General features: G+C 33.2%; 2 protein-coding genes across 2 annotated transcripts; both read left to right on the plus strand.

Moving 5' to 3' along the window:
- The first annotated feature begins 805 nt into the window (after positions 1 to 805).
- Positions 806 to 6103, plus strand: LOC132699825 (trypsin-7-like). The gene is made up of 6 exons (XM_060666744.1): positions 806 to 934; positions 995 to 1050; positions 4929 to 5026; positions 5404 to 5566; positions 5615 to 5872; positions 5937 to 6103. The coding sequence occupies exons 1-6, from the start codon at positions 811 to 813 to the stop codon at positions 6078 to 6080; spliced, it is 843 nt and encodes a 280-aa protein (XP_060522727.1). The 5' UTR covers positions 806 to 810; the 3' UTR covers positions 6081 to 6103.
- A 2918-nt stretch (positions 6104 to 9021) lies between these two features.
- Positions 9022 to 13993, plus strand: LOC132700069 (trypsin-6-like). Its single transcript, XM_060667186.1, has 3 exons — positions 9022 to 9192; positions 13528 to 13788; positions 13850 to 13993. The coding sequence occupies exons 1-3, from the start codon at positions 9022 to 9024 to the stop codon at positions 13991 to 13993; spliced, it is 576 nt and encodes a 191-aa protein (XP_060523169.1).
- Positions 13994 to 19341: the final 5348 nt, after the last annotated feature.

Here is a 19341-nt window from a genome sequence, read left to right on the forward strand (position 1 = left end):
ACGATACACGTCGAGCGTTTCGGGTACCTTAGTCACGGCTTTGGGAGCGATCGGATATATTTTTTAGATTTTAGCCTCTGATGGTATTTTGCCATTGGTATGGTTATCTTACCTTACTATTTCCCGAGTAATTCAGAGTGAGATGAAGCATCTACTTACATAAAATGTTAAATTCTTAATTTCGTAAACCGGAACCTCAGAAAATATTTTGTTTCATCTTCAAACGACAAACACCACAACAGTTCAATAAAACAGATTACGAAAGAAACTGTTTCGCTAATGATTTTACTTTTTCTTTTGCTATTGTCAAAGGTTCTTGATTACAACAAAATCACCAATTCAGAAACTTAAAAGTTTTCTACCATTGTGAGTTTCACAAAATTTTGCATTTAGGCGACATTCAGACACAATTATGCACCAAACACACACAATTAAAAATTTGAAATTTTCGGATTATACTATAGTGGTCAGGAAATTGAGGTTTTGGGATTATGCTATGGTGAATTCAAAACGCAACATGCTACATATTAGTGCATTTTTCAGTTCATTGGAATGTTCTATATTTCTCAATGGTAATTAGATGCGTATCGCAAGTAGATGTTTCAAAGTTTCGTTAGCCTAAAAATAAAATCGGAATCTTTTCATTTCTTTATCTTCTTGTTTTTATTCACGAACGTGAACACTTTTACATCGCTAACTGTATTGTATCGACGGGAAATAATAACTTAAAATATATAGAAAAAAAATGGTATCTTTGAAGAAGCTGATGTCGTATAATCAGAAACAGTATAAAATCGTCTGATAAGCAAAATGGAACTGGATTTTGGAAATCTTGAATTGGGTGTTTTGTTCCTAGTAAAAGTTAATTCAGTAGACGCCAAAATGATGTTGTTGGCGTTGTTTTGCTTACTGTTCGCGGTTGCCAAATGTTCGCGTAAGTACCTGTATCAATTCAAAATTACACGTAAACTAAATTTAATTTTTTTATCGCTAGCGATTGTAAGAATGACCGGTGGAACCAATGCAACCGAAGGGCAGTTTCCTTTTATGGTGAGTTTTTTTGACATCCAGTGTTAAATATAATTTTCACAACTGTCCAACTAAACGTGAAACGTTCCTTCAAACTATTGTACTCCTAATACAAAATCTATTTATGTGTCTGTCCTCAACCTTTTTGTTTTCAGCGTTTATTAGTAGAACAACGTTATCTATTGCTTGTTTAGTGGATGAGTGTCTATATATAATTTATTTCAAAATAAATAAGAGGTCACCCCTGCTTACGTCTATCGCTCTAACTTGTTGCTGCAATAAGTTTTCCCGTGTACGACGAGGATGTGTTTTTTGGATACATTCTACCCAGAGTTCACGTACACTGTAGTGATATATAGGTTCTACCCAAAATGGTATAACTTTCTTAGGTCACAGGAGTCCAGTTAGAGCTTAATATTGTGCTCTTTGAAAAGATTTTGTGCAAATTGCACCACATCTTGAATTCCGTCTAACTGCTAAATTGCAATCTTTTTTCATTCGCTTTGATAATGAATGAAGTAAATAAGGAATGCTGGAGATAATTGCTTATGCAACTGAAAGCTAAACAAGAATCAACTAAAGTTAGGGTATCTAATGGTTGGCATTCGTAGTCTCTTTTTTTCTACGGACGTGCCGTAACAATCAATTCCGACTTCTATAGTCACATTATAGCAAGTTATCCGAAGTTTGTATTTGTATTTGTTTGATTTGATAATGATTCGATTACAAAGAATTATATAAGTGACTCTCACACACGCATTATTAAAGTCTCATCTTTTTTACATTAGCAAACAGATTGCTAAAGTAAAAAGGCGAGAAACTAACTCAAAATAATTTTGTGGGTGGTTCATCTGATAGCAAATAATATCTGCGTTAAAACTATTATGAACTGCATTGCTGTAATAAGTTTTACCTTAAACCTCCGTATCTTGCTTATTCGTGTTGAGTAAATTTCGAGTTGTAATTGAAACACAAATTGGTGAAAACGTTTGTCAGATGTTGTTGACGTTCTTGTGATTTTGGTATTCTATGTTATTCTATTATAAAGATAACCACACAGAACAGAAGATTGGTTACTTAAATATAATCAATCATAATTTATTCCAACTCTACAAACTAGTTCAATTAATTCTCGTATACCGACTATTTCAAGTATAGTTTAGATTTATGGGTGATATAGTTTTGGTTAGTCGAATACCCTATTGAATCAACAATTTCTGGGCCATAAAAATATAATACTAATATGGTAATAAGCAACAAGCATCAATTACCATCGCCTTGTATATTTGGTAGTTAAAGTAGATTGGTTGGTTATTTGTAAAATATTTTTTAATTTACAACATTCTCAATTATTATCATTGTTATTAATATTATTTGATATCTTCATTTCTGTCTGGTAAGAGTCAACAAGTCTCCGATTCTGTAACTGAACATACTCCACCCATTTGCTGAAAAAGATGATTTCTTAACAACTTCAAGAATTTGGATCCAGAAACCTGTAAAGATCAATTCAATCGACAACTTCACTTTCAGTTACAAATCGTTTGCTACATAAACATGGTAATGTAATTACGTTTGCTTGGTTTGCTACGGTAGTTTTGACGTTTGTTTCATCCATTGTTATTATTTTTTCAAAATGATATTATACACCAAATGTGTTTATATTATCATTATGTAAAACCTTTATAAAAATTGAAAACTAGCTCTGAAGTTTTCGGCCATTAGGGTAAAAGAGGGATAGATGCCCCACTTTTCGTAAGCTGACTATAACTTTTTTTTTAAAGCACTATTCGAGTGAGTTAACTATTTGTAACAACTATAGTCCTTATATTTACTATCTACTCATATCATCATTCAATGCATACTGTAGATTCCTAGATATTCGGCTCTAAAAAAAACTTATTGTGTGAGGATAGACGCCTACTGTATGGGGTAGTTGCCCCTGGCAAAATTTCGACATGACTATAGATGCCCTACAATGGGATAGATGTCTCCGTAATAAAGAAAAAAATTCGTAGAAAATTAAATAAAATGTTTATTTGCTTTCTTAGTTGCAATAATATATTGTAAGGTTTTCTTATCCAAATATACCGTAAAACTAAAGTAAATGGCACTTTTATAGGAACAAATGGCTCAGTCTTTCAATCATTCTTTGGGTAAACTTAGCAACTTAACAGCGTCTATTAAAAATTATTTAAAACTTTACCTAACTAAATTTAGGAATAATAAAACTTAAAACAAATCCGCCCCTTAGGACTTCTTTGGACAAAAAACAAAGCTTCCTTCTTAAAAAAAAATGACAATAAGCAAAATTTTCAAATAATCAACAAATATTGAGATACTGTTTACTTTGGCCAGGTTACTTATTCTTTGAATTCACTTTGGCCAGGTTAGCTTTTAGAGCTGTAAGCTTCTTCTTGTGTCCACATCTATTACAGTAATCGCCATATAGAGTGCAATCTTCGTGTAACCAGGCACTGAATCCAGTCCGCCGTGGACTTGGTACTTGCATAGTCATCGAAACATTCTCTGCATTGAGTATTTTCTTTATCAGATTTAGTCTGGTCAGAATCTGATTCATCGAACTCTTGTTCACTTTCAGAGCTAAACCTAAGTCTTTTCTTTTTAGGAACTGATTTTTGGTTGTTTTTTCTAGGTTTGTCTCGTGTTTGCTTGTTAGCTTTATCTTTCAACTTAGCTTTCTTAGAGTTAATATGTTCTTCTGAATTTAAAACGGTAGCACCTTGCTTGCCTCTTTTGTATAATGGAACAGGAATTTTCGTTATAGGTGAACATTCGTTAAGATTTTACGTAAAGTTTTCCCAAAATCTTTGCAAAGATCTTCTTCAGACGAAGCAGCACGAACGGGTGTCCCTATTTTCCTTTTATATTTTCGCGACATTTTATCTAAAATAAAAAATGAAATTAGGTGATACGCTGCATTATTTTTTAAAAGTACAGTGAAGTACGGACATGTAAAGTTATAAACGGCTCATAAATAAACTGGAAAGTCAATTTTCCTACTAAGTTGCATATTAACTATTATATATATATATATATATATACATATATATATATATATATATATATATATATATATATATATATATATATATATATATATATATATATATATATATATATATATATATATATATATATATATATATATATATATATATATATATATATATATATATATATATATATATATATATATATATATATATATATATATATATATATATATATATATATATATATATATATATATATATATATATATATATATATATATATATATATATATATATATATATATATATATATATATATATATATATATATATATATATATATATATATAGCCTATAGCCTAAGTACCTGTGAATAAGTCATAGATGATATATGCCTCTAAGGGCGTCTATACTCAGTCAATAGTGGGGCCTCTATCCTTTTTAGTAGGGATAGACGCCACAGTAAATAAATAAAAATACTTAAATAATTTCGTAATTTTATAAACACACCATAAATATAAATGATACATACTATTTAAATAACAATACATACTTAAAACTTACCTTCGAAAACAAAAGTTCTGAACACATCAAAATGTCACTGTCACAAGAATCATGCAAGCGCGGTAAAATTTTGCAACGTTTTTTTAACTCAAGCGGCGACACGTGTAGTCCTGTCGAAACGCGTGCGCAGACTGTGCTGTCCGGGGCGTGGTTTGTCCGAGGAACTTGGTACTAGAGCGTGAACTTGGTTTTAAATTCTCTTTTTTTAATGTGCGGCGTCTATCCTCCAAGGGCGTCTATCCCACTTCTACCCTACACATTTTCCTTAATTTCTAATAACCTTAAAAATTGTGTAATTAACTAATTCGCCATTTTTAGGTCTCTATCAGAAATGGTTATGGCACCTATCATTTGTGCGGTGGCACTATTCTAGATAAGAGGTGGATCCTAACAGCTGCGCACTGTATGGATGACTAGTAAGTTTCTGCGGTAAATTCAAAGTTAGTTTTTTTATAATTATTGTAAAGTATTTGCAATTTTAAGCAATGATAGAGGCATTTTTGAAATTGAACATTTCAACTGTTTTTGTTAAGGTTTCTTTACGCGAAAGTCTCTTCATTTGTAGTTAGGAGTTCCATGGACCTTCTCAACATTTTTATCATAGTTTATCATAGGCAGGGCTTCTATATTACAAAAACCAAAAATTTTACAAGGTGTGTTTACGTTGTTTTTGTATTGTTACCTTTTTGAAAATTGATGTTTAGCAACACAAATTCATTTGAAAGTTAAATTTAAGGCATTGCATTGAATATGACAATAATTAGACATTTATTGATAATAATTTTCAATTTAGCGGACTATGGTCAGTGAGATATGGTACAATTGAATTAGATGAAGGAGGTATGGAAGAGGAAAGGAATATTAGAATCATGAACAAATTTGTCCATCCGGGATTTATTAACGATTACAATGAAAATGGCGATTGGGTTACCGAACATGATATAGCGCTCGTTCAGGTAATTAATTCTTCTATCCCAATTTTAGCTTTCAATATTTGCTCTAAGCTTGTAGAAAGTTTACCATTCGGTCCGACAGTGCAACCGATCGAATTACCGGAACAAGACGCTCTTATACCCTTTAACAAAACCGGAGTCCTTGTCGGCTGGGGACATACGGATTTGTTCGATGAACCTTCTGTTCTTCAATACGCCAAATTGACAATCTTCGATCAAGATTACTGTTACAGTAAGTTGGGATTTCCCTATAACTACGAACAGAATTTATGCGCGGGAACTCCAACAAATGACGCCAGTCAGTGTTCTGTAAGTGCAAAAACTTAATTAATTAGAAAATAATACCTAATGTTTGCTACTTTGATTGTGATAGGGTGATAGTGGAGGTCCATTGGTTGCTGACGCAGTCCAGGTGGGAGTGGTCTCCTGGTCCTTAAGCGGGTGCGGTAGAGGACCCGGTGCAATGACTCGCGTTTCTATCCACAGGGACTGGATAAGAAATGTCACCGGAATTTAAATACGCTGAGAATAAATTACGTATCGAGACAAGTTCTTTTTTTTCCATTTGCGTTGTAACATTGTCCTTAATTCCTTGTCCTTGCTTTGTAAAATTGGTTTTAAAATATTCGTTTGATCTCTGGCAATAAAATGAATTCAATCATAAAGGATGGTAGATTGTTCCTTGAAACGGAGTTTTGCCAATGCAATATATTGCGAAAAGTGCTCCGTCCCCCTCAAGCAATATAAAAGCGGAGTAAAGCAGAGTAAAATGCGATCCAGTTTCATTCAAGCTCTGAAGAAACCAACAGGATGATTGGCGAAACGTTAGCAAGTTCGACTCAACAAAAATCTGTTGTCAATGCATCTTTCTTTGCCAATGTATTCAAACGCAAATATATATTTAAACCTATTTAAACCTTAGAATCCAATTCATAGCCGAAACCGTAGGAAATTTGAATATTCGCCTTTCATAGTCACTCGATCGTCAAATAGGAATTTAAAATCTCGGAGTAACGTGCAGAAATTCGCTTACAAGGAATTTAATAAAATACCATTTTAAAAGCCACCTCCGCGGCCATGTTAAAATTAGCGTATCGGCATAGTGTTCCCGTGCCCACAAAAGCTAACGCAATTCCGTGTACCGCTAGAAACTAATTTACGTCCCTTTTTAATTTTTATTAAGGACAAGCTTCGACGGCCTGATAGTTTAAACAAATTCCGCGTTTGCTCCCAAAGGATGCGGCTTTACATTTAATAGCTATAATTGCAATTATTCCTGACGATGATTTCAAAAATAACATGGCGCGCAACTGTTTTGATATTATTATATTACTTTAAATGTAATTAATGGAAGGAATTTAGATTGTTCTGCAAATGTATTTTAATTAGTTTAGGTTAATTAAAACTCATTCGCAAATAAATAAATAAGGCAATTTAAACGTTCCGTTGCAACAACAGGAACAATGTTTAATTAATATTGCCGAATGTATCGAATCGTGTTGGAATTGCGACTTGTGGCACAAGATAGTTTAATAATAAAGCAGCAATAAACCAATAAGTCAATGTTTTATTGCTGTGTATCCAAGAAAATGTTCATACCAATATATGTTTTAATATTGCTTCAGTCAATCTAATGACACCGAATAGATAAATTTTCAATGCCAAATGTCATCGGCAGTTGCTTACAAGCTTGAACACATTTATTCCATACAACATACAACATTTAAAAATAATAAAAATAAAAATAAAATACACATGTAAAAGCGTCAACCGTCGAATATATTAAAAGAATGTTATTTATAAATTAATTTAAAAAAAAAATGCACACATAGCATTACTTCTTTTGATTTTAGGAAACTAGCATAAAAAACTAACTAACAAACTAACCAAAACTAATTACCTGTTTTTGATTCTGAGCAATAAAATATAATAAATTAAGCGTTTCTAAAATAAATGACTTATCCGATCACTATGACGGCTAACAATGCCACACAACTTTTACCTTACACATTTATTATTATTGACAGTGCATTTAAATTTTAATTTAATTATATGTTAATATACAAGGGTTCCATAAGTTTTCAAAACTCGATACAGCAATATGATACGGTGGAAACACTGTACCATATTGCTCCCTTAAAAATTTGAGTTCTTAGAATATGGCGGCACAATTTTTTTTCTTCTTGGTATACATTAAATTATAAAAGTATTGAAAATACTCTTTGTACGACAGGTTGAGAGTGCGTCGAAAATGATACGTCGCTTCATAGTGATTGAACTTACTTTGTGAAGCACTCTCCGAATCTGCGTCTATTAAAATTTGAAAAATAAATGCTCTGTTAATGTTAATCATTAATAAACTGGGAAACTTAGTGGTCTTAGGCGTACTCCGTAGGTGTCAACAGTCCCCAGAGTGGCAGGTAGATGCACAGGTTGTTAACCTACCGGACTCTATTTGAAATTAACATTATTGTTATTTTGTGGTAGTTGTTGGTAAAGTTCGTTCTTGAAAATAGCTAGTGATTCTAATTTGATTCGTATAACTGCGTTTTATAAAAATTCAAAAATTATTATCCTCAATTTGTTCAAAGCTTTTCGTCCCCAAAACTCAGCATTCAGAGTTGCAAAACTAGTTAAAAAAACTATATACCGACAAGTGCAAACGCGGGTCAGAAACACTATTTTTAAAATTAGGAACGTTGAGACCCTGTTGCATGTTATTCCTACTTCTATATTAGTTTTTATTTACTTGAACTCAATTATCTACCAATTTCTATAATTATACAACCGTATAATGGTCATTATATTTATTATTTGAATAAATTACCTATCTTTCTATTATATTGGAAAAGTGTATATACAGAATTGAAGTTAACACGACTAAAGTCATTTTTTTATAGATGGGAGAGTGGGTGATCAGACTTTGAACACGTTGCTTTTTTTTAAGAACATTAAAAAGGTTCCTACATTCTATTTTCTGCTGTTTTATAATTGAATTATTTCCACTAGCCGAAAGCTATGGCTTGCAAAGAGCAAAGTTGATTTTTTTTTCATTACAACATTCTTTTTATTCCCGATGTATTGCTACTTAAGTTTTGAAAATCGATCCACTAATTAAGTACGGACTTTGGACTAGCAGCCATACGTTTGGGGAAAAATGCAAATATATATTTAATACTGTTTCGGAACCAAAAGACTGTAAAAAATTTGCTAGTTAAGCAATTTAGATTAGCCAGTTGTATGAAATTGTACCACATTATTGAACCTTTTAAAATTTACTATTGGGCTTTGCGGAGTTGCTTGGGTGCATTTTAACCCATGCGATCGCGACAAACATGATACATATTAACTGTAAAAGCAAACTAAAACACGCAATTAAACAGATATTTTCGTATATTTATACAGCGATATTTACAAGTAATATTCACGAATGTTCATTTACACGTCCCATTTACAAAATGGCAGCGGCGCTTTTCATCAGCAAACTTGCCGAACCGAGGCATACCGTCAACATAATTTGGAGGCCATCGCCGACTGACAAAATGGCCCCGCCAGACACAGAAATGAGCTTGGCTTTGAGACAATATTCAAATTGGGAACGGTCCAGACATGCTATCGAGCAGTATCGCGTCTGAACCCAGGTGGAGTAGCAAGACTTACGGGGATGTGCGCCAACCCTAACGGAATTTGCTTTGTAATATTTAGAACAATAGAAAAACCTTAATCCAAAAGCACTTATTGTAGTTTGACTGATAACGAAATAAAATCAAAACTGGAAATTGATTTCTATATAATATGCCACTCGCACCATTATCTCGTACTTGAGCCAAATTAAAACGCAATAAATAATTTAAGATATTTTTGTGACTGGAGACCGATACTTCCTAGATAATAATTAGATCGATAGCCTCTAACGCTTTGACCTGTATGTTCGTGGTATACATTCAAAACTGAAACGTCTTTCTTTTGCGAATCTGTGGTGGAGAGGGATCCTCCATAAAAAATATTGTTGTGCACTTTGTTAAAAAAAAGTAAACCATTATTTAAAATTTTTCTAAATATTTAAAAATCCAAATATGGAAAATTTTTCAAATTGCAATTTAAAAACTTATTCAAAACTGAGAATCTGAAACATATTCAAAACTTTGTATGGCCTTTACTCTATCAATTGGTGAGGAGTGTTCTACCATTTTTGGAAATTTCAATAACCAGACGTTAATAAACTTAGAGAGGTGCTTCCCAAGGCGGTTTTCGCTGGATTTCTGGACGCTTGTTGGACTACCTATTAACGTAAAGCAATATCATATCGTTAAATTAATTATTTTTAACAAACTAATTGTGATTTTGTCAGAAAGTGCCATCTGTTGGTAATAGCAGGAGTAGATTCACCTTACTCAAAGCACGAGTGATAGTCTAGGAAATTTCCTTTTTAACAATTTTAACAATTAAATTAACGATTAAAATTCCGTTATGGAGCTAACGACGTTTATTTGAATTTGCGCTATAAAATTAATTTTAAGTCCTTGATAATGTCCAAAACTATCTATATATATATATATATATATATATATATATATATATATATATATATATATATATATATATATATATATATATATATATATATGCCTTAAAGATTCCGTTAGGTGACTATCTACAAACTAAAAAAAGTGATCTAGACAGCAATTTTAAGGAATCCATGTTACTATGTTTTTTTTTGCTTTCATTTTTCATAATTTGTTACATACTATTTTAACCAAGTGAGCGCAATTTTAAGGAATCCATGTTACTATGTTTTTTTTTTGCTTTCATTTTTCATAATTTGTTACATACTATTTTAACGAAGTGAGCGCAACATGATCTTAATATAACGTATAATCAGTTCGCCTAGGTCTTCACAATTATTTGTATTGTATTTAAGTCATTTTTAGATATGCAGCACCCTCAAGATTCAGCTGAAACTGCTGTGTCAAAAGAGGATTTCTTTTGACAAGAATGAGGTTAATCCATCTTGGTTCAGTTTTCTCAATTTAAAAATGTTAAGTCGTTTAATTTTACAACAAGCACCTACATTTGTAGTGCGGGGATGTTCGTGAAGTAGACCCGCGATGGATGGTTACTGAAAGGAGATCCTGGCTCTGTATTGGATGCAGACAGCCGACTACTCCTCGGAGGTCAAAAAAACTTAATGATATAGTTACCTCTCAATCGATTGATGATAGATCTGATGAGATAGCGGACCTGAAGCTTATGGTCATAGGTCTGCAGTGTGAGGACAAAGAGATAATCAGGTCTCTTAAATTTCTCAGCAGCCAATTTGAGGAAGAGAGAAAACTATCAAAGGTTTTGAAAAATATGGTGTTTGAACTATCAAAGGACCATCAAGAACTAAAAGTTAAGGTTGACAAATTAAAATTTGCTTTTAGTCAGGAGGAAACGAAGAGAATTGCAAACAATTTGTACATTTGAACCTCATGGCAGGTCAAAATCAGAAAAATAAAAAATTGGTCACATAAGTATGCGATCCTGATTTCATGAAATTAAAGTCTTGGCTTATCTAATAATGAAATTCATATTCTGAATTTTATTTTTTATAGGGCAGATCGTGAGTCTCGGGGAGGGGAATAGGAGCTTACATTCGATCAAAGATTAAGGTTACTCACATAGATGTTGAATCAGTAAATATTGGACTAGATATAAACGTGTTCACCGCGTTACATCAATTGGATGATTCGATTGCTAATATTATGATGCTAATTAATGAGTTTGTGGTGATGGGTGATATAAACATAAATCTTTTAAAACATAGCAATATCACCCATCAGTTTGATAACCTTGACGCTTTTAACTGAAAGCAGATGGTTCTCAATCGCACGGTCCTACTACGTTATTATTCTGTGCGATGATCGTCTGTTAAGTAGCCATGTTCATTACAATGACATTCACGATCAGTCGGATCAAAAATTATTATATATCGAAATTTTAAACAATTTGACATAAATACTGTTGGCAAGTCTTTGATTGTGTTGATATAAGCGAGAAGGCTGCTATGCTTCCTGACATTATCATAAAACGGGTAACGAGACCGCCTGCTACTTGGTTTATCGATGCTTTGCGTATAATGAAAGAATATCGCAATCATCTCTCGAAACATAGGCGTAATTAAAATGCAGAAACTTTGAGGCTTATAAGGAAATTAGAAATCTTTTCACCTCGGCTGTACGGGCTGAAAAAAGTCTTATATTGACTTTGTTAGTCTTATCAGAAAGTCAAATTAACAAACAAATGAACATCTACAACAGATCAAAGGACGTAGATATTCCTAAACGTCTGAGTTCATTCATTATTTGTATTGAATTATTTGTATTGAAAGCAGTATATTTCCTGCGCAGTGGAAGATAGCAGAGGTTATACCTTACCTAATGTAAACAAGCCTAACACCGTCGTAGATCTGCGACCTATTAGTCCGTTGCCACTGCTTTGTAAAGTATTTGAAAAACTGATTTTTAGGTAGATCTGGGATTATTTCACTAATAACAACCTATATTACAGTCAGGATTTCGCAAATGGTTTTGCTCAAAGTTATGGATGATATTCTCTCAGCAGAAGATAAAGGGGAAACATAGGCTTTGGTCTTATTATATTATAGTAAAGCTCTCGATGCCCTCAGTCATACTATACTTTGTGCCAAGTTAAAATACTACAGGTTTTTTTAAGACAATTTAATTGATTCGTAATTATCTGGATCACAAATATCAGCTGGTTTCAATTGACAACATTAGATCGAAAGCGCTCATTATTAGGACCTCTTTTGTTCATTATATATAGCAGATTGTAGCTATGCTTAAGTAAGTTCCCAGGTATGTTGATGACACGCAAATACATTTCTTTCTCTCGTTCTGATGTACTGGAAATGCTTAGAATCGGTCTTTAAATACTCAAATCATCATGGCTTCAAATTAAATGCCAATAAGTCTGCATTAATATATTTTGGGCCCGCTAAGTATTGGACCGCCCAAAACTTGGATATATTTATAAATTGGGTTAAAATTCCAGCTGTTGACGAATATAAAACTTACTTGTCATCTTTGATGATGAACTCAGATTTCCAAAATTCTCCAAAACGCTTATATTAATCTGCGCAACATCTATAAATGATGTTCTAAACTTTAGATTAAAAAAAAATCTCTGTGGAGCACTGCGTTTGAGTCTGATTCTATTTATTTATAACCTTAAACGAAAAGATCATGTAAGTCATAAACTTCACAATTTCAAATGGTTAAATATATCGAACAAAGAAGAATTACATTTTTGTTTTCTTCACAAACTACTTAAAACTGGATGCCCCTCATATTTGTTGGAAAAACTGACTTGTAGAAATCGCACTCATTTCTGTGGAACCCGCTTCAATTGTCAGTATGAAATACCTAAAATTCTGAAGTCCATGACTAGAAGCTGCTTCTGGTATACATCTGTTAAATTACTTAATAAATATCCTCAGATTAGTCAATCACACAATGCCTCTCATTGCGCTTTTAAATTTATTTTAAAATTACATAGATTGTTAATCTCATTTTGCATTTTTCCAGGTATCGATCAGGTTTATGGATGGTGAATACCATTTATGCGGTGGTACTATAATCTCACCCAGATGGATTTTGGCTGCCAGTCACCAGATTAAAAAGTAAGTCGTTACTAATTTATATTCCGAATCCAATTTCATTCCGATAATCTGATTTCTAGTACCAATATTTCCTCTGTACGGTTCGGTACAATTGTTATGAGTGACGGTACTTCCGAGGCGGAGTAGGACATTAAAGTGGCTAATAAATATTTGCATCCAAATTTCACCAACGATCAGAACGCAAATGGCGACTGGATTTTTGCGAACGACATTGCTCTGCTAGAGGTACCTACCAATATTCGACATATTGATCAATATTTTAATATCATCGAATTTACAGTTGGAAAGGAATTTGGAATATGGACCCAACGTGGAACCGCTTCAATTGCCTGAACAAGATGACCCAACTCCAGTCGATAAAACAGGCACGCTTGCGGGCTGGGGAGACATAGACGAATTTAATGATGAACCACTTACGCTACAGAAAGTGAACTTGACAGTTTTCTCATATAATTATTGCGATCAGTATTTGAGCGCACCGTTTGACCCCGCTCAAGACTTATGCGCAGATGTTTCTGCTAATGACCAAGGCCAGTGCTACGTAAGAACTTTATGAAATCATGAATAATAGAAACATATCCCTTTCAACCCCTTGCTTGCAGGGAGACGGTGGTGGACCCTTAGTGGTTGACGGAGTGCAAGTTGGTATAGCTTCGTGGTCACTTAAACCCTGCACCTCAGCGCCAGGAGTATTCACAAGGGTATCACCCTTCCGAAACTGGATCAAAACTGTGTCTGGAGTCTAATAGTTTAAATTTATAACTTCAATAAAAGACATTTTCATACTTATGCTTAGTATTTTATTAATGTTTCATATCAGATCGCAAATCTTTTTGGATAGGAATTTTTCGGTCTCTTGAGTTATTAAGCAACAGATATAAAATTTGATGTGCTCCTTCGAAAGCTCAGGTGCGACTGTGTTTCCTAACTAACTAGGACGGGTTGGACCGCCACGCGCGGGGGGACCCCGCTGCGAGGGGGTTAGGAAATTGAGGTTATGTGCGGTTTTTGCTTCTTATATCGGTACTATATATCTACTACAGAACAGAACTATCTTCAGAACTGTCTGTTCAGCTCGCACAGACATCTGCGCCCAAGGAAGAGTACCATGTTTCCTTGTATGTGTTTAAACTCTTCAAATCACCTAGTCCTTGAGGCACAAAAACTTTATCCTACAACACCCAGTTCGTTTATATTATATATGGTAGCACAAGACGCCGAGATACTTTACGTCACAAAAAATATAGATCAAATGACACATACTTTGTACGTCACAAAGTCCTTGCAGAAATATTGTAGATTTCGAGAAAAGGAAGTTAACGCATCCACAAAAAACTATGTATGTATTTGGTATATATTTCTTCCGCTTGGGTACACATGCATATAGAGCTACATCGAAAAAACCGTATTAGCATTTACTGTTAGATTAAATACTGAGTTTTCAACCACCATAGCTAATACAAGCTTCTGCTTCCCAACCAATACAAAGTCCGTCCAGATCTTATTAGTTGTGAGTATATACTAAGTATTTAATCAATGTTGGATGGCAGGCTCCAGTTTTTGCAGTCTTCTGTGTTGCAACTAACTCGCTGAAGATTTGCCACTTAGTCTAGCAGTTCAACAAGACGCTTCTGTTCCAATACACACGTTCTTGTTGGCTGGGGATGCTTAAACGGCTTCAGTTTACGGAAACGAATACTACGACGAAGTTTTGACGGTTCCCCATTACGATACCCAGAACTTACGGTTTTTTATTAACATTAGGTATATTAATCGTTCTAGGGAGATTGTTGTGGACCACTACTTGTGAACGCTGTACCAACAGGAATTGTCTCTTGATCCGTAAAACCCTGCATATCGGTTATCACCAAGGTATTCTATAGCAATTATATAAAAATCGTAACTGAAATCTAGAACGTAGTCGATCATTATTATCGGAGTAGTAGTGACGATATTGTGAAACGGGAATTTGCGACACGAATTTGTTGAATAAATTGCACTTATTTGCAGATGTACATTCATTTCCTTAAGAGTCCAACAAATATAGGGATTTAATGAAATTAAAATGTAACATATGGGTCAATTATTTATGAATAAATAAAACAGGCGTATAGATTTAGCTAATCAAACTTCAATTTTGTTTTGTAGGCTAATAAATAATAGTAAATAGAGTGACAAACTAATAAAAAAATATCTTTGAGCAATATAGCTTTTTGAAAGCTTTCTAAAAGATCATTTTATTTTTATAAATATTAATAAAATGAATATTAGTTCAAGTGTAGTTAAAGAGCCGGAAATATAGCTATAGTTAGTAGTTTTATTATTGTCTATCAGATTAATTCATAGCAGTAAAATGTTGGGTAAGGCAAGGTTTTGTTAGCCTCATAATAAGAAAGCTGAGTTCAATGGTAAATTCGTTTTTTTGAAAATATTTGGGATTCAGTTTAAAAGTGTACATTCTCGAAACAAACAATGAAATCATGCCGTTAGTTTTGTTAATAGGGTAACAATCAGAATATAATCACCATTGATTGGCCAATGAATTGCATTTCTATATCCATATACGCATCTCTATTACAAAGTCACGTTAAAGTAACTCAAGACGTTTAAATTTAAACAACTAGTATAGTGACAGGAGCAGATTATTTTAGATTATCACAATCTAAAAAATGCTTCTTGCGGCTGTAGCTTTGGTTTCCGTTTTGGTTAGCACCCAAGCAATTCGTAAATACAATTTTTTTTCAATTTTAATTCACTGGAAAATTATTTAGGTGAAATGTAGAATCCAAGAATTGCTGATGGAACACATGCTACAGAGCTGTTCACTATTAAAAAAAAACAATTCTATTAGCAAAAGATTTTAGGTTTCCATTAGAATGGCCAATGGTACTTTCCATACATGCGGCGGAACCATTATCGCGAAAAGATTGATTCTGACCGCCGGTCATTGTCTGAACACGTAAGTCAGTGATTTGTGAACATTTGTGGCGTTTCATTAATTTTTCTTTTATTAAGTTCAATCAGGTTTGGAACAATCGTTAGAAACGAAGGAGATTTTGAACCGGAACTTGACATCAAAATCGCTAAGGAAATTGGTAATCCGGATTACTTGAATGACTACATAGGAGCCGAATGGATAATTGAAAACGATATAGCATTGCTTGAAGTATCTCTTCGTTTCTTTAGTTACTTAGTTTGCAATAACCGCTTGGATGTTGGTAACTTGAGTATATTATTAATATTCAATAACATAAAAATTTAAATCGTAGAAGTAATCGTAGATAATCATGAATTTGAAATTTGAAATCGTAAGCCGGAATTAACTCATTGGATAATATCCGTTTTCCACAAGAATTTAATTCGTTTAATTGTAAATGTAGTCCTTCAATTTCCTTCTTTGACCAGGACACATATCGATCTATAATACTATCATATCGTCTAAATATTGTGGATTTCAATAAAATGTTCTAAGGAAGTTTCGCATGCACAAAACACTATGTTTAGTGTATATGTGTCAGCTGTGTCAAAGGATCGATATTATTAATCTCTTTCTTAGATTAAATACTGAGTTTGCAAACACCACAACCAATACAATTGTCAGCTTCAGATCTTATGAACTGTGAGCATATACCAAGTATTTTATCAATGTTCTACTGCAGTTTCCAATTTTAGCAAAGTATCTCTGTGTTGCATCTAGCTCGCTGAAGATTTGCCATACGGTCCAACAGTTCAGCCTGCAATGAGTCAAATGCCGTTTACCGCACTTGTTGCATAGTATACTATTACCATCTTGAAGTAATTGTCATGCTTGAAATATCTCTAAGATCTTATTTTTCATGTACGGGGATAAGCTTTACATTTTTATAATTAAATGTCAAGATATATAAAAATTATCATGCCTGCTTTGGATTGGTAATTTCTCTGATGATTGTTGTATCGCATTTCACAAAGATTAACTTAGTTGAAACGTCATACTTAATATTGGAAAGAATTACACTAGATCCGCTGAACCCTAGTGAGAGACAGGTCAAGCTAGCCTTCCAGATTTGTCATCTGCATCTGAAATTCGTGAAACAGTACAAAAATGTAGAGGAAAATATTTCTAAAAACGTTGGTCTCGTTTATTGATAATAAATTTTAGAAGAGAATTTATCTAAGACATTTCAATTAATATTAGCATAACACTTGTGTTATCTCACTACACCGAGCGTTAACTACGATAAGAAGAGTCAATTTCTGTCGGCATTATCCATGTCGTTGCACTAACAGTTTCTAACAATATCGCTAGATTGTTTGTTACAACGAATGCGGCTAATAAAATGCCTTCATTCTACCTTCAAAATAAAAAATAAACAGACTTATTTTCACTGCCAGTCAAAATCGTTCATTAAATTTTATAGTTATAATATTATAAATGTGGTGGTATAAATATTTTAAGATCAATATAAGATAAAGTCTGTGGTTTGATTGATCTTAACTTATTTATAATAATTTGTATTCGTATTTACTGTTGGTTTACATAATACACTTTTCAATGCTCAAGGGATTCTTTAAGTTAATCATTCTAAAACTATGTTTGAAAAGGTTACCTAAAAGCGAAAATTCCACGTCGGGTGTTGAAAAAATTGATTTTTTTTTTTTTGAAAAATTGCAATAATTTTAAAACGGCGAAAAATATCAATTATCAATATTAGTTTCAAGCTAATTCCTAGAGGTCGTATATTCTGTATTGAATTCATTCTGCCAATATCGAAATGTCAATCTTTTGGAGGGATATTCGAATTTTCATTATATGCCTTGTTTTTCTTATTATTTTTACTTCGAACGTTTTTTTATTTTTTTAATTTAGCTGGCTATGCTCATTGCCCAATAAGATATGGTATAATTGAATTGGATGAAGGAAGTGTGGAAAACTAAAGGAACATTAGAAACATGAACAAATTTATCCATCCAGGATTCATTAATGGTCACAACGAAAATGGCGATTGGGTTATCGAATATGATATAGCGCTCGTTTAGGTAATTCTTCTATCTCATTTCCCAAATTACTTCCAAAATTTGCTCCAAACTTCGAATTGATATGATGATAATGATTTATCCTGCATTATAACCAATAAGATCTTGTCTAAATCCCTAAGCGAAAACAACATGATCTGTCTTTGTTCCGTTCAAACAAATACAGTTACGCTCACATTATCGGGTCATACCACTTACTGCCCTAGTGGCTAAGAACGTGAGATCTTCCAGACTCCTAGATGACATTGCCACAGCAGTATCATCTGCATATAAGGAAACATAATTGCCTGGGAAATAATCAGAAATATCATTAATAAATATTATAAATAATAAAGGTCGCAGTATACTTCGCTGTGTGACACCGCTGGTGAGTTCTTTAGATGAAGATCTAATCACAGACGAATCACTTCTTAGCACAACTCTTTGGTCATACCCTTCAATTCAGGCGAGCTATTCCCCCGTATACCGCAATTATTTAACTTATTCAACAACAAATTAATATCAAGGACATCAAAAGCTCACTTGAAGTCAAAGAACGAAAGAAAGAAAGAATGTTTTATTATTCTGATCCAGGTTCTAGACTATTTGGTTATGTAACTAAACTAAACAGTCTTGGAACAAGACGCTCCTATACTTTTTAACAAAAAGGAGTCCTGGTCGGCTGGGCTTATATATTTTCACCGAATCTTCTATTCTTTAATATGCCAATTTGACAATATTTGATCAAGATTATTGTTACAGCATGTTGGGATTCCAGTATAACCACGAACAAAATATATGAACAGGAACTCCAGCAAATGACGCCAGTCAGCGTTCTGTAAGTACAAAAGTTAACAAAAGACAAATAGTTAGGTTACTAGAGCTGTCTCCACCCATCTTAAGTAGTAAATAACAATTTCAAATAAACGTAGTTTTTATGATTTCAAAGTTAACAAAGCATTTTTTCTATACCTTTTTCGGGTGATATTAAACAATATAACATGAGATATTTTCCATAGTATAAACTTTTTTTTGTTCTTTGCAATTATCTTGCAATAATTGCTTGAAATTTTATTATCTTTTCCAACTCGACCAACTC

This window comes from Cylas formicarius, unplaced genomic scaffold (assembly GCF_029955315.1).
Source record: "Cylas formicarius isolate icCylForm1 unplaced genomic scaffold, icCylForm1.1 PGA_scaffold_3__17_contigs__length_32017465, whole genome shotgun sequence".
NCBI classification, from domain to species: domain Eukaryota; kingdom Metazoa; phylum Arthropoda; class Insecta; order Coleoptera; family Brentidae; genus Cylas; species Cylas formicarius.

Excerpts from the sequence above, each read along its gene's own strand:
- LOC132699825 (XM_060666744.1), top strand. The coding sequence starts at position 811 with ATGGAACTGGATTTTGGAAATCTTGAATTGGGTGTTTTGTTCCTAGTA. Across the intron at positions 935-994 it reads CGCGGTTGCCAAATGTTCGC|CGATTGTAAGAATGACCGGT; the intron begins GTAAGTACCTGT and ends TTTTATCGCTAG. Across the intron at positions 5,027-5,403 it reads GCGCACTGTATGGATGACTA|CGGACTATGGTCAGTGAGAT; the intron begins GTAAGTTTCTGC and ends TTTTCAATTTAG.
- LOC132700069 (XM_060667186.1), top strand. The coding sequence starts at position 9,022 with ATGGCAGCGGCGCTTTTCATCAGCAAACTTGCCGAACCGAGGCATACC. Across the intron at positions 9,193-13,527 it reads ATGCTATCGAGCAGTATCGC|TTGGAAAGGAATTTGGAATA; the intron begins GTCTGAACCCAG and ends TCGAATTTACAG. Across the intron at positions 13,789-13,849 it reads ATGACCAAGGCCAGTGCTAC|GGAGACGGTGGTGGACCCTT; the intron begins GTAAGAACTTTA and ends CCTTGCTTGCAG.